This window comes from Hippocampus guttulatus, chromosome 15 (genome assembly GCF_054856545.1).
Source record: "Hippocampus guttulatus isolate MCC_2025c chromosome 15, RoL_Hgut_1.0, whole genome shotgun sequence".
Classification (NCBI taxonomy): domain Eukaryota; kingdom Metazoa; phylum Chordata; class Actinopteri; order Syngnathiformes; family Syngnathidae; genus Hippocampus; species Hippocampus guttulatus.
The window spans coordinates 2,435,680-2,447,812 of record NC_141275.1 but is presented as its reverse complement, the minus strand read 5'-3'; the positions used below and the strand labels follow the sequence as shown (position 1 = coordinate 2,447,812).

General features: G+C 42.2%; 1 protein-coding gene across 3 annotated transcripts in view; it reads right to left on the bottom strand.

Annotated features, from left to right (window-relative positions):
* ntm (neurotrimin) overlaps positions 1–2,853 on the bottom strand; it is a 114,536-nt gene extending 111,683 nt beyond the window's left edge. For 2 of the 3 annotated variants that reach the window (XM_086130966.1, XM_086130967.1), the window contains exon 1: positions 2,680–2,819. Coding sequence is in view for 1 of the 3 variants with exons in the window: in XM_086130968.1 (XP_085987094.1) it covers positions 2,680–2,743 (64 nt within the window). In the remaining 2 variants the exon portion in view is untranslated. Of the gene's footprint in view, positions 1–2,679 lie in introns of all 3 variants that reach the window. The other variant, XM_086130968.1, reaches the window with a different exon arrangement.
* Positions 2,854–12,133: the final 9,280 nt, after the last annotated feature.

Below are 12,133 nucleotides of genomic sequence, written 5' to 3'. Positions count from 1 at the left end.
AGCTTCTTCTTACTCGTTACGACGCGACTCCCTTCTCATTCATTCCCGCAGCTTCGCTGTGCTTGAAATGGTGGACGCCGAGCATCTCGAGAGTTCAGGGTAGGTTGTCCCAATGCTTTGAACGAAGACGAGTCATTGGATACAAGCTGGTTTTTGTCCCGCCCACGGACGCTCAGCGTCTTTGGGACTGGATGGCAGTGGACGGGTACCGGACGCTCAGTTTTTCTGCATCAGATTGGATGATCTGTCTGAGCCTGTGTTCCAGTTTGATTGACATCGAAATGAGCCAATCACCGATCTTTTAGTGTAGGCATCCGTGGGAGCACTTTCAATTCTCATTCTGTTCTAAATTGCACTGGAGACGACTTATAATCATCTTAGCGACACTCTCTTTGTTGAAAACGATAAGCGACAAATTAATCTTTTATTACTGGTGGGTTTTCTTGTAGTTGTAGGACACTAGTTAAGTTCCTGGAAAAGACGCCTTGTTGGTATGACAGGGTTACAGATAATTTTCTTGAAAAGGAACGGAGAGTAGAATTCGCGTTTATATAAACGGACACATTTTATGATGTCAGCCAAAATTGAGCTTCCCCTCCTTGACAGACCAGCATCCGCCACTGATACAAACATACATACATACATACATACATACATACATACATACATACACTTGGACACACAGTGTTGTGTCCAAGGACCGGCAACCCGAGACCAAGGCCAAGGCCAAGGACTTGACTCCGAGGCCAAGGCCAAGACCAAGGACTTGGAAAATTTTCTGAGGCAAGGCCAAGGCCAAGGACTTGAGAAATTTTCCGAGGCCAAGGCCAAGGACCAAGGACTGATTTTGAAGCTGAGGCCTAGCCGAGGACATGTATAAAACAATGCTATCATACCACTTGGCAGTCTTCATGATTTGCACTCCCTAACGCTTGAATGAAGTGTTTTTATTCAAAGAGTAGAACAGTCAGGGTACGTGTTATTTATACTAAGAAAAACAAAAATAAAAGCATATGATATACATTTATGAATTAATGTTTTAGTGCAGTCGTTTCTTAATATGAAGTAAATCAACACTCAAAAGGCATGACGTGGCACGGAAGACAAGTTGAGAAATGACTTTGCATAGAAGTCAATCACTGAGTGCAGAAAAAGCGGTAATCTCTAAACATTCTCTGAGTACTACGATTATTACCACTACCACTATTACTACATTAATTAATACCTTCAACTTCACAATAATAATAAAAAATAATTAAATCAACCATGATTTTAAACTATGTATTATCAATATTCATTATTCCAAACATGAGAACGCATTCAGCAAACATAACTGGAATCGAGCAAAAGGACTCCAAATCCCAACGGCCAAATCCGGAAGTGAAGTGCCGACATTATTCACTCTAGCTGTAACGCAAATTACTTGGTTAAAACAAACATTCTAGTGCCACCGCACAAACGTGACGACTGTGCAAATAAAAGACACCACTGTTACAGAAAGGCTTTACACGTTATTTAAACTGCCGATCGCGAACGGAGCAAACCGTGATTGAAACTAACTGTGATGCCGCTCTTAATACGTTGTGCTAACTGTCACCTGCCAGTGGCAGACGCGCCCCTCTTAAAGCGCCAGAGTTAATCCATCAATATGGGTTTGTTTGGATGGAATTTATTTGATTCCTTCGTGATTTATGCGCTCCGTGGATAAGGGATTCGATGGTCCGATACCTCATTGTGTCCGAGGACTGGCAGTCCGAGGCCAAGGCCAAGGACTTGACTCCCAAGGCCAAGGACTTGACTCCCGAGGCCATCAAGTCAACTCACCGCCCCTCGGTCCTCGAGGCCAAGGACCGGCTCGAGGAACACATCTCTGATACATACTAAAAACCGAGTGGGCACAGTTGAACTGGTAACAGTCATCATAAAAGAGTGGATTTGGGGTTTATCACGTTCAGAGTTAACAATAGATTAAAGCGGATTAAATGCATTTGTTTCAACCTTTGAGGGATCGAGACGATTCGAGAGTTTCCATTAATGTTGTATTTTCATCACAAAAATGCTAAATGTCTAGTATAAGTCATTGAACATTTTTTTAATAGTAATGTCAATAGAAGCTCCAGAATTTTAAGCTGGGTCTTCTTTCCGGATCCCAACAGTCACATTGGTAAGGCTTAACTTGAACGACTTCACCACGAAGTCAGTGTGGATTAGTTACTACTGCTTAACTTGTCGGCGAAGGCTTCCTGGTAGGAGATTTATCATGTGTCTCAACAAATCCCAACAACAGACAGACTATTGAAAGAGCGATACTAGTCCAAATAGAATCTTCCAGTCTTTCAATGTTCACGCTTAGAAAAGCAATATTACTCCACACACGATATACCTGTACATCGTCAGGTATCCAAAGCCAAATCGACGAAAGGCGTATCTTTCACTGATGAGACGCCAAACTGGGTGAAACTGATGTAAAAAAAAAATATTCAAAGCAGCAGTTAGATATTTGTATGGGTTAGGACCCAAATCTCTTTGTTTAAAATTCAGTTAGATGTGATTTGATGTTAGGTGATGGCGCAAATATTACCCACATGCACTTGAGTGAGAACATTTCTAACCCGATTTTAGCTGCAACAAAGCGTTGGTGAGCGACAAGTGCTCGAATGATTTAAGACTGTTGCCTACCTTGCCCCATCAACAGGATGGCCATCCCGACCAGCATAGCCCAATATATTGGTTGTGTCATCATTGTTAATGTCCTTGTTTTCTATGTGACGTTTACAAATCCTGATATGTTTTTTTTTCCACGCGCCCTTCTGTTTCAGCCTTAATAATCCATGGACACACACGACGCTCAAAGTCTCCTTCAACTATGAGGTTATTGGTACTGTGCTGCAAAATCTTATCGCTCACCCAAAACTTCCGGTCGATTATTTTCAAAGTAAAATGCACTTAGTTGGATGCGACTAAAAACCTTTTACTTCCTCTGCACTTCCTAGGTGTGCAACGGTAGAATGATGTATTTGCGACTATTCCCTGTACAGCACTGTGGAGTGATTTCAGACGATTCACTGAACAAATTTAAGTCACAATATTTATTTTGTATTGAAGTGAAATCAATATTTTTCAAATAGTTTTTTGAATTGTATTGTAGATACAATTGATGTCGATATACATTGGGTTGTAACTTGTTACGATGGGCGAGTGGTTAGCGCGTCGACCTCAAGGTGCAGAGGTACCGCCTTCGATCCCAGCTCCGGCCTTCCTGTCTGGAGTTTGCATGTTCTCCCCGTGCCTGTGTGGGTTCTTTCCGGGTACTCCGGTTTCCTCCCACATTCCGAAAAAGCTGATTGAACATTCTAAATTGTCTCTAGATTTGAGTGTGAGCACGGATGGTTGTTCATTTCTGTGGCTGGCAACCGGTTCAGGGTGTCCCCCGCCTACTGCCCAAAGACAGCTGGGTTAGGCTCCAGCATGCCCCGCAACCCTTGTGAGGATAAAGCGGTTCAGAAAATGGATGGATGGATGGATGTAACTTGTTACGATTAGGAAATAAAACTGTTGAACAAAATTAAACACAGTAGTGTGAAAATTCCTCACATTTAGACAGTTTACATCATTTTTTTCTACATTTTTAAAATGTGCTGAGCACAACTAACCCATAGCCATACCTTGCTGGCACTCCCAAATCAATCGGCAAAATACCCTTTACCAAGCATTAAATAAGAATCTTGGGTGACACAAGGGGCGGCATGGTGGAGAACTGGTTATCACGTCTGCCTCACAGTGCAGACATGCAAGGTTCGATTCCAATGACCAAGTTACTGTAGCAATGGTGAGAAGTTAAAAGTTTATGCTGCCTATGTAAAATGCGTTTGTTTTGAAAATGCGGAAGTTTATTGAAGCATGGCATTGATTGTGTCATTGTTTTAAAAGGGTGTACTGTATTATAATCGCATTTTAAAGCAAAGAAGACCCACACATAAGGTGGAAACAACGGTGTACAGTGAACATGGCGAATAGAATGTAATATTTTGTGTGTTCCAAAATAAATTTGAAACTAAATTAAATATGTAGCGACAGATTGATCAAAGCAAGTCTTTCTACAGCACGCTACAGAAACAAATTTTCCTCGGTTTTTCTTCCAGGGCCTCCAGCAGCCACAGCAACAAGCACCGCTTTGACAGAGGACTGGCAGGAGCCAAAGGGAAAGAGGGTTTCCCAAACAACCCCACCTAGCCGGATCTGGACCTGCCCCTCGCCAATGTGGCGATGAAACGGCGCAGATTCTGCAAGCAGCTGCGGTTTTGTCATAGACTGTGCGGCGGGGGTCGGGTGTGGTGTTCTCTCCAATAACTCTTCAATAACCTCCCCCTCCAGCAGTCGTTTTTTGTGCACGGTCAGGCGGGAGTGGGCTGGGCCAGAGGGGACATGCGCCTGGCTCTTCCCATGGAACCCCCTTGCTGGGGCGCCAGTCGTGACCTTGCAGTGGGCGGTTCTCCCAGGACAGGAGAAGTGAACCAATCTCTTCCAATCAACCTCGCTAACTATTTTGTTAAGCGCTTTCTTACAGCTGCAGCTGTTGTGAAAGCGCTATATAAATCAGGATGTATTGTATTGTAATCCCTGGTCATCGAGGCCGTGGTGTGGGCTGGGCAGCGAACTTTGAGTTGGTACGGACCTGGGGAATACAACTGTTTAAGTGAAACAAAGTATCGTGCTGTTGATGGGATGCAATTTCTGTCCAATGCTCTGAATGTCAAAGTGAAGAATTTCAATGAAGTGCGGGTATATGGCGGGATGCAAATTGTGCAAGTACTAATTGGTAATGGAAACAGACAGTTTAAAAAAAATCCAATGTCAAATGTTGCAAGATTTGGAAAAAAAGCTAACAAGAGAGTTTTTTTAGACGTTTGGATGTAGAAAAATAACACAAAAGTGGAATGGAAATGTGGCATACGTTTATTTTGAAAATTGGTTTATTTTGAATTATATTGGGCGGCCCGGTAGTCCAGTGGTTAGCACGTCGACTTCACAGTGCAGAGGTACCGGGTTCAATTCCAGCTCCGGCCTCCCTGTGTGGAGTTTGCATGTTCTCCCCGTGCCTGCGTGGGTTTTTCTCCGGGTACTCCGGTTTCCTCCCACGTTCCAAAGACATGCATGGCAGGCTGATTGAACTCACTAAATTGTCCCTAGGTGTGAGTGTGAGTGCGCGTGGTTGTTCGTCTCTGTGTGCCCTGCGATTGGCTGGCAACCGGTTCAGGGTGTCCCCCGCCTACTGCCCGAAGACGGCTGGGATAGGCTCCTGCACCCCCCGCGACCCTAGTGAGGATTAAGTGGTTCGGAGAATGAATGAATGAATGAATTATATTGTTTCCACAGGTATTTGGTTCTGATTTCTAGTGCAGCCCCTTTTCATAGGGTGGTCATTTTATGTTATTGCTTGTTTTTAGAGGGTAATAAGAAAAATTATGGTGTTCTCTCAGAAGGTTGCAATGTCTAACTCTAACCAGCAGAGGACAGCGTTCACTGCTTGCCGTCGACATGGTTGCAATGGCCGGGAATCCCACCATGAAACTCTGGGTTGAGAAACGACCACTCAACTACTGAGCGATACCGCCCAGCATTTTAGAGCGAAGAGGAGCCAAACGCAAGGTGTAAAAAGTGCCGGTCCTCCGTCAAAGCAGCACTCGTCGCTGTGGTTGCTGGAGGCCTGATCACAGATGTAGAAATGCTAAAAATGTGTTTCTGTGGTGCAGAAAAACATGTCTTGATCACTCTGTTGTTACACATTTCATTGTTTGCAATTTATTTATTAAATATGTAATTTTACTCGGGCGGCACCGTCGTTGACTGGTTAGCATATCCACCTCACAGTGCAGAGGTACCGGGTTCAAATCCAGCTCCAGCCTTCCTGTGTGGAGTTTGCATGCTCTCCCCATGCCTGTGTGGGTTTTCTCTGGGTAGTCCGGTTTCCTCCCACATTCCAAAAACATGCATGGCAGGATAATGGAACACTCTAAATTGTCTCCAGGTGTGACTGTGAGTGCGAATGGTTGTACGTCTTTGTGGGCCCTACAATTGGCTGGCAACCAGTTCAGGGTTTCCCCCGCTTACTACCCAAAGACAGCTGGGATAGACTCCAGCAAGTCTACGACCCTCGTGAGGAAAAACGGATTAGAAAATAGATAGATGGATATTTTGTTCACTTTCGCTCTGCACCGCCGTTTCCACCTTGCGTGTGGTTCATCTTCGCTCTAAAAGGCGATTATCATACACACTTTATAACAAGTAACACAATCAATACTCTGCTTCAATAAACACATTTTACACATGTTGCATAAAAATTTGCTTTGCAGCTTGTGAAACACCCCTTCCCTCTAGCTTTCAGTCCTCCATCGAAGCAGCGTGGAAACGCAAAAAATGTGTTGCAGAAAGACTTGTTTTGAGCAATCTGTCGCTACACATTTAGTTTTGGGTTTCTGGAGCAGACAAAACATGAAATTGTATTAACAATGCTCACTCTTCACCCCGATTTCCGCCTTGTGTGTGGCTTTTCTTCGCTCTCAAATATGCGAGTCCTTAACTGCAGCCCTCGAATTTATGTGTTTCTCTAACTATATGTCTCAAGTCTGTTTGGAGGTCCATCTTCTCATGATCCTGTCCTTGAGTGTCTCCAGCAGGTGGCAGTGGAGGGCTTTCCTCCAGCATGCACACTTGCTGCCAATTTGATTAAGTTAATGCAAGTATTTAAGAACATCCTAAACGCCAAGTCTCTGTCTGATTATTGACCTTGCTTGCTGCTCATGCTCAAGTGTTATTTCCTCGACCTTTTGAGCTTGTCATTGTTTTTTTTCTCTCTAGTCTCTCGCCTTGTAAGTATTTGTTATTTTGTCTTTGATCTTGCTCATTTTTGTTTCGTGAAATTGAACTTTAGTTTTTTCGTTTATAATCTTGGATTTACTATTTCCTTGCCTTGACAACCGCTTTTTGTTACTGAATTGTTTTGATCGTTCTTTTTGACCAGTGATTTCTGTTTATACTTTGTCGGTGCATTTTTGTCATTAAATTATTATTTTTTGAGGACAGATTTTGTTTGGGTCTAAATTTGTGGGATCCAATCGCCATTCAGTTCATTCGCAAACTGTGTCACATTTAGGCTCCATCCAATCTTTTGGCGCCTCTAGCGACAGCGGTCATGATGAGATGGTTGTTTTGGCTCCTCTGTTGATCGCCACCAGGTCAAGATGTTCACTTAGACAGCACTTTCCCGGAACCTTGGGTCATCTCCAGCAGACCCTTATCTTATCTTCCAGTGCACCCCTAGGCTCTCGTTCCAACTCCTGCAAACATCTTTCATCTTCTCATCTATCTGTATTCTGTCCAATAATTGATGGCTCTGGTGTGAGCTAAGATATTTATGAAGGTGTACGTTATCTGCTTTAATATGTTCTTATTGGCTCTAAAAAAAAAATCACTGTGCAGGGCAGTGTGATTTAGGCGATGATGTTTTGATGAAAATATCCTCACTGGGAGTGTGTGTTAATCAAACAGGATGTGGTTTGCTTTATATGCCTTGCCTAAGTGTATGTATGTGTGTAAAAGGCCTGTTGGTACTAAAACACACAAGGAGTACTGGAGCAGAAGAAGACACAAGACACAGATTGATTTCTTTATTCCCCTACGCCTGATTATACTGTATGTGTATGTATGAAGTGAAATGATCAAATAACTATATCTGGTGAAAATTAAGTACAGTAAATATTCTCTAGTACGGACTCGTGTTTGCGCTGTCCAATTTGTCCTGATAACAGAAATTCCTCATTTGGGAAATGAGCATGGTACATGTCCTTTATGAACCTGCAAGTATGTTGACAAAATGCACGTGTAACAACACAATGAATAAAATACAAAAATATACTGTCCAAAAACTGTTTATATAACAAAAACTGCAATACAGGTGTATCCCAAAAAAATCACAACAGTAAAATACGTACAGTATTTTAATGTTTATTTTTTTCTGTCTTGGGAAAGAAATGTGTATTTTGGATTGTTTTGTTGGATGCATTCTTTGGTTTATGACAATGTTTGCCTGCGTGGCATACAGTTTTCTTGCTCGTTGCAAGTAACTGTCCCGTTGATCACCGATGTCTGGTAATTCTTGTGCATACTGAAGGATTTTTGTTGCCATATGCATTGCTTCCTTGCTGGATGGTGGCTTGTCATCAGGAGTTGAATCGATGCCTTGTTTTTTAAAGTTTCGTAGATTTGCGTCTTTCCGACTCCAAGTGTCTGCTGGATCTTTTTAACTTTGTGTCCAGCCTCGCTCAAACGGATGCATTTCACTCGCTGCGCTCCAGTCGTTACAGTTCGTCTACGTTTCGATGCGATGATCTACACGACGTAAGTGAATAAAGTTAAAATATTTCGCAATTACAGTAAAACGCACGCCAATAAAAAGTCGCTTACACGTCATCGTTTCGAATCTGATGAATGAAAACGGCGAAGCGAACACGTTTCTTCGGTCGTGTCGAGTGGGTGCTGCTTTTAAGCTAGTGCCGCGTTCTACAGGACGTAAGTGAATAAAGTTAAAATCATTCACAATTACAGTAAAACGCACGCCAATAAAAACTCACTTGCACGTCGTCGTTTAGAATCTGATGATCGAAAAACGCGAAGTGAAAACTTGTTTCAGCGTCAGTCTTTTCCGTCACATCAGGTGGGCGTTGCGTGTATTTAAGCTCCCGCGGCATTACACCTCCATCCGGGTTACGGGTTGTGGAATTTCCGCTTACGCAACTTCCAGTAACACGTAATATCGTAGTCAAAATGTTAATGCATAGGTTTTTATTCCGGATGAAGGATATTCCTTTCTATAGAATTCCGGGGATGGGAATATTTACTGTAAATGTATATCCATCCATCCATCCATCCATTTTCCGAACCGCTTGATCCTCACTAGGTTCGCGGGGGGTGCTGGAGTCTATCCCAGCCGTCTTCGGGCAGTAGGCAGGGGACACCCTGAACCGGTTGCCAGCCAATCGCAGGGCACACAGAGACGACCAACAATGCACACTCACACCTAGGGACAATTTTTAGCATGTTCAATCAGCCTGCCATGCATGTTTTTGGAACATGGGAGGAAACCGGAGTACCCAGAGAAAACCCACGCAGGCCCGGGGAGAACATGCAAACTCCACACAGGGAGGCCGGAGCTGGAATTGAACCCGGTACCTCTGCACTGTGAAGTCGACGTGCTAACCACTGGACTACCGGGCCGCCTGGTACTGTAAATGTATATGGTGTAACAAATGTGATGACACTAAAGTATTGATAAGAACGGTATTACAAGGATAAAAGTACCTGGTTAATGTCTGACAACAATATTGGGTTAAAATATGACACACATTGACTGATATAAAGTCAAATGTATTAAAGTGTAATGTTATTATCACTGAGTTATCATTTGGTTACATTTTGATTAGCATACAGGCAAATACAGCGCCACCTGTATAAATTTAGTAGTTACTGGCCTGACTCTAATTTGAAAATAATCCTTCAAACACAATCAATACCATGTTTCAATAAATTTGTGCATATTCGATATAAACACATTACACACATATAGAATAAACGTTAGCTTTGGAGCGTTGTACGTCGCACTCTCTCGCCTGAGCTACAGTAACTTGAAGTAAAAAAATTACGTCCCAATCGATTAATATCAATACAGTGATCCCTCACTATTTCGCGGTTCGTTTTTTTGTGGCTTCAGTGCATCGCGGCTTTTTTCAAACATATTCATCTTTTTTTTAAAATTAAATATGCAGTACATGTAGTACAGTACTGTATATGTTGCTCTATGTGACTTGCTGTTGTTTTGCTGACTTTCGCAGCTTCTCGCGGACCGTTTGCGGACTTTTTGCAGACTTAAAAAATATGTTTACTGTATTTTGTTATTCATAAACTAACCTAACTTATACATGTTTAAATCTATTAGTATACAGCATTAAGTCATGTTAATTACTTCAAAATGTACTTCTACATGCATGTATACCATTAAATTTGCATTATAAATATTATGTACATGTACCTATATGGAGGGAGGTGGGGGTCGCTACTTCGCGGATTTTCGTTTATCGCGGGTGGTTTTGGTCCCCATTAACCGCGATAAACGAGGGAATACTGTTATACGCAATATTCATTTTATTTACAACGTTCGCTCCTCACAGTAGTTTCCACCTTGTTTATGGCTCTTCTTTGCTTTCAAATCCAAGAGCCCCCTTTGGTCATGCACGGCAAGTGGCGATGGGTGCCGTCTGCGGGTCAGAGTTATTCATTGCAACCTTCTGAAAGATTACCATAATATTTCTTCTTCCTTTCTAAAACTCAGCAACATACAATGACCACCCTGTGAACATGGGCTGCACTAGAAATTAAAACCAAGTCGCCATGGAAAGAATATAATTCTAAATAAACCATTTTTGAATATAAATGAATGCCATATTTCCATCACACTTTTGCAGTATTTTTCTGTATCCACACGTCTCAAAATCGGTGTCATGTGAGTTTTTTTTTTTTTTTTTTAATCATGCGACATTTGGCGATTTTATTGGGGGAGGGGGGGTTCTGGAACACAGAAAACATTGCATTTTATTCACGTTCGCTCTTCACCGATATTTCCACCATGTGGCTCTTCACTCTCAAATGCGAGAGACCCCTTTGGCCGTGCACGGTAAGCGGGGAGTCAGGCCAAATTAATGAACAGTCTTCACTGTTCTCTCTGACCCTCACTCCTCCGCCACACTTTTTTTTCCAGAAATCTTTATACCATCCTATCTTTGGACTTTTTTTTTTATTTCAGTGCTGCTGTTTGTAATGGTCCACTTTCCACATGGCTCTATTTAATCACATTAAAGACTTGACAGTGCAAAGCGGATTTAAACGGAATGGGGCCAAAATCTTGGAGCAGTGGTCAGCTTCAGCGTTTTGATTTCTATTTCCTGATTGATTTTGTTAGGTTTTGTTCTTCAAAGTACTAGTTGCCAAATGACTTCGGGGTAGAGTGGCTATAGCGTCTAATACTCTGGTTTAAATACAGGGTTTTTGTGATGTGAAAGAAAAAGATAAATAATTTGAAAACATTTTCACGCTTCAGTGTGACCTATCACCTTTTGTAATTGCAGGAAAAAAATATATTTTAAGGGATAGGGAAAAACCTCACAATAACGTGGTTGCATCAATACTGACGCTCTTAAACTACTACCTTTCTTACAACACTCACTCTTTTCTGGTAAGAATCTATCTGTGTGGCACATCTTCCATCCATCCAAACATTTTGATGTGGCAAAATGTGCTTACTCTTTGCAAAAAAACGCTCCAATTCTGTTACATTGCGCGGGCATCTCCTGTGCACATCCCATCATTTCGTGCTAACACTGACTGGTATTTGAAATTGTTCACAATTTCGTCCACCTCGACTAAGGCCCCATTTCCAGCTGAGGAGAAAAAAATGTGATGCTGAGGAAGATAGCGGGCTTCTGCGTTGAAGATGTGACAGCAAAAAATGTCAGGAAAGTCTTAATTGCAGATCTTTATTTGCAGATCATCAGATGCACTTAAATGATGGCGGGTGTGTGCTGGCTCCAATTTAAGATGTTTGTGCAACCACATTATCTCACATTGAAGTATTGTAACTGGAAGACTGGTGAAGCTTGAGAAACACACTCCATGTTGATTAACACATTCAGGATTAACGTGTGCCTACGTGTTTTGTTGTTTGAGGGGGCAGTGGATGAAAGTTCTGAGTCAGAACTCCAGCCGGATCTGCAGTAAAGCAGGTTATGACAGAGAAGCTTGACTAAGGGGATTACAGGATGAAGCACATCACAGATGTCCTTATCCCTTTACTTTAACCTTGATTGGTCGGTCTACATGGTCAGACACGCATTTCGTGGCTGTCCTGAAAAACACAGATGTCCCTTTTTTATTTTGCACCACACCGCTATGATTTGTGGATATTTTTTACAAAATGATAAACTTTGATTCTCAAAAGTGACTTTGATTGTTCTCCATTTGACGCCATTCCGTATATTTGTTAAATATGCAAACACGACTATAAATTGGTCGATTTAAGTATTGA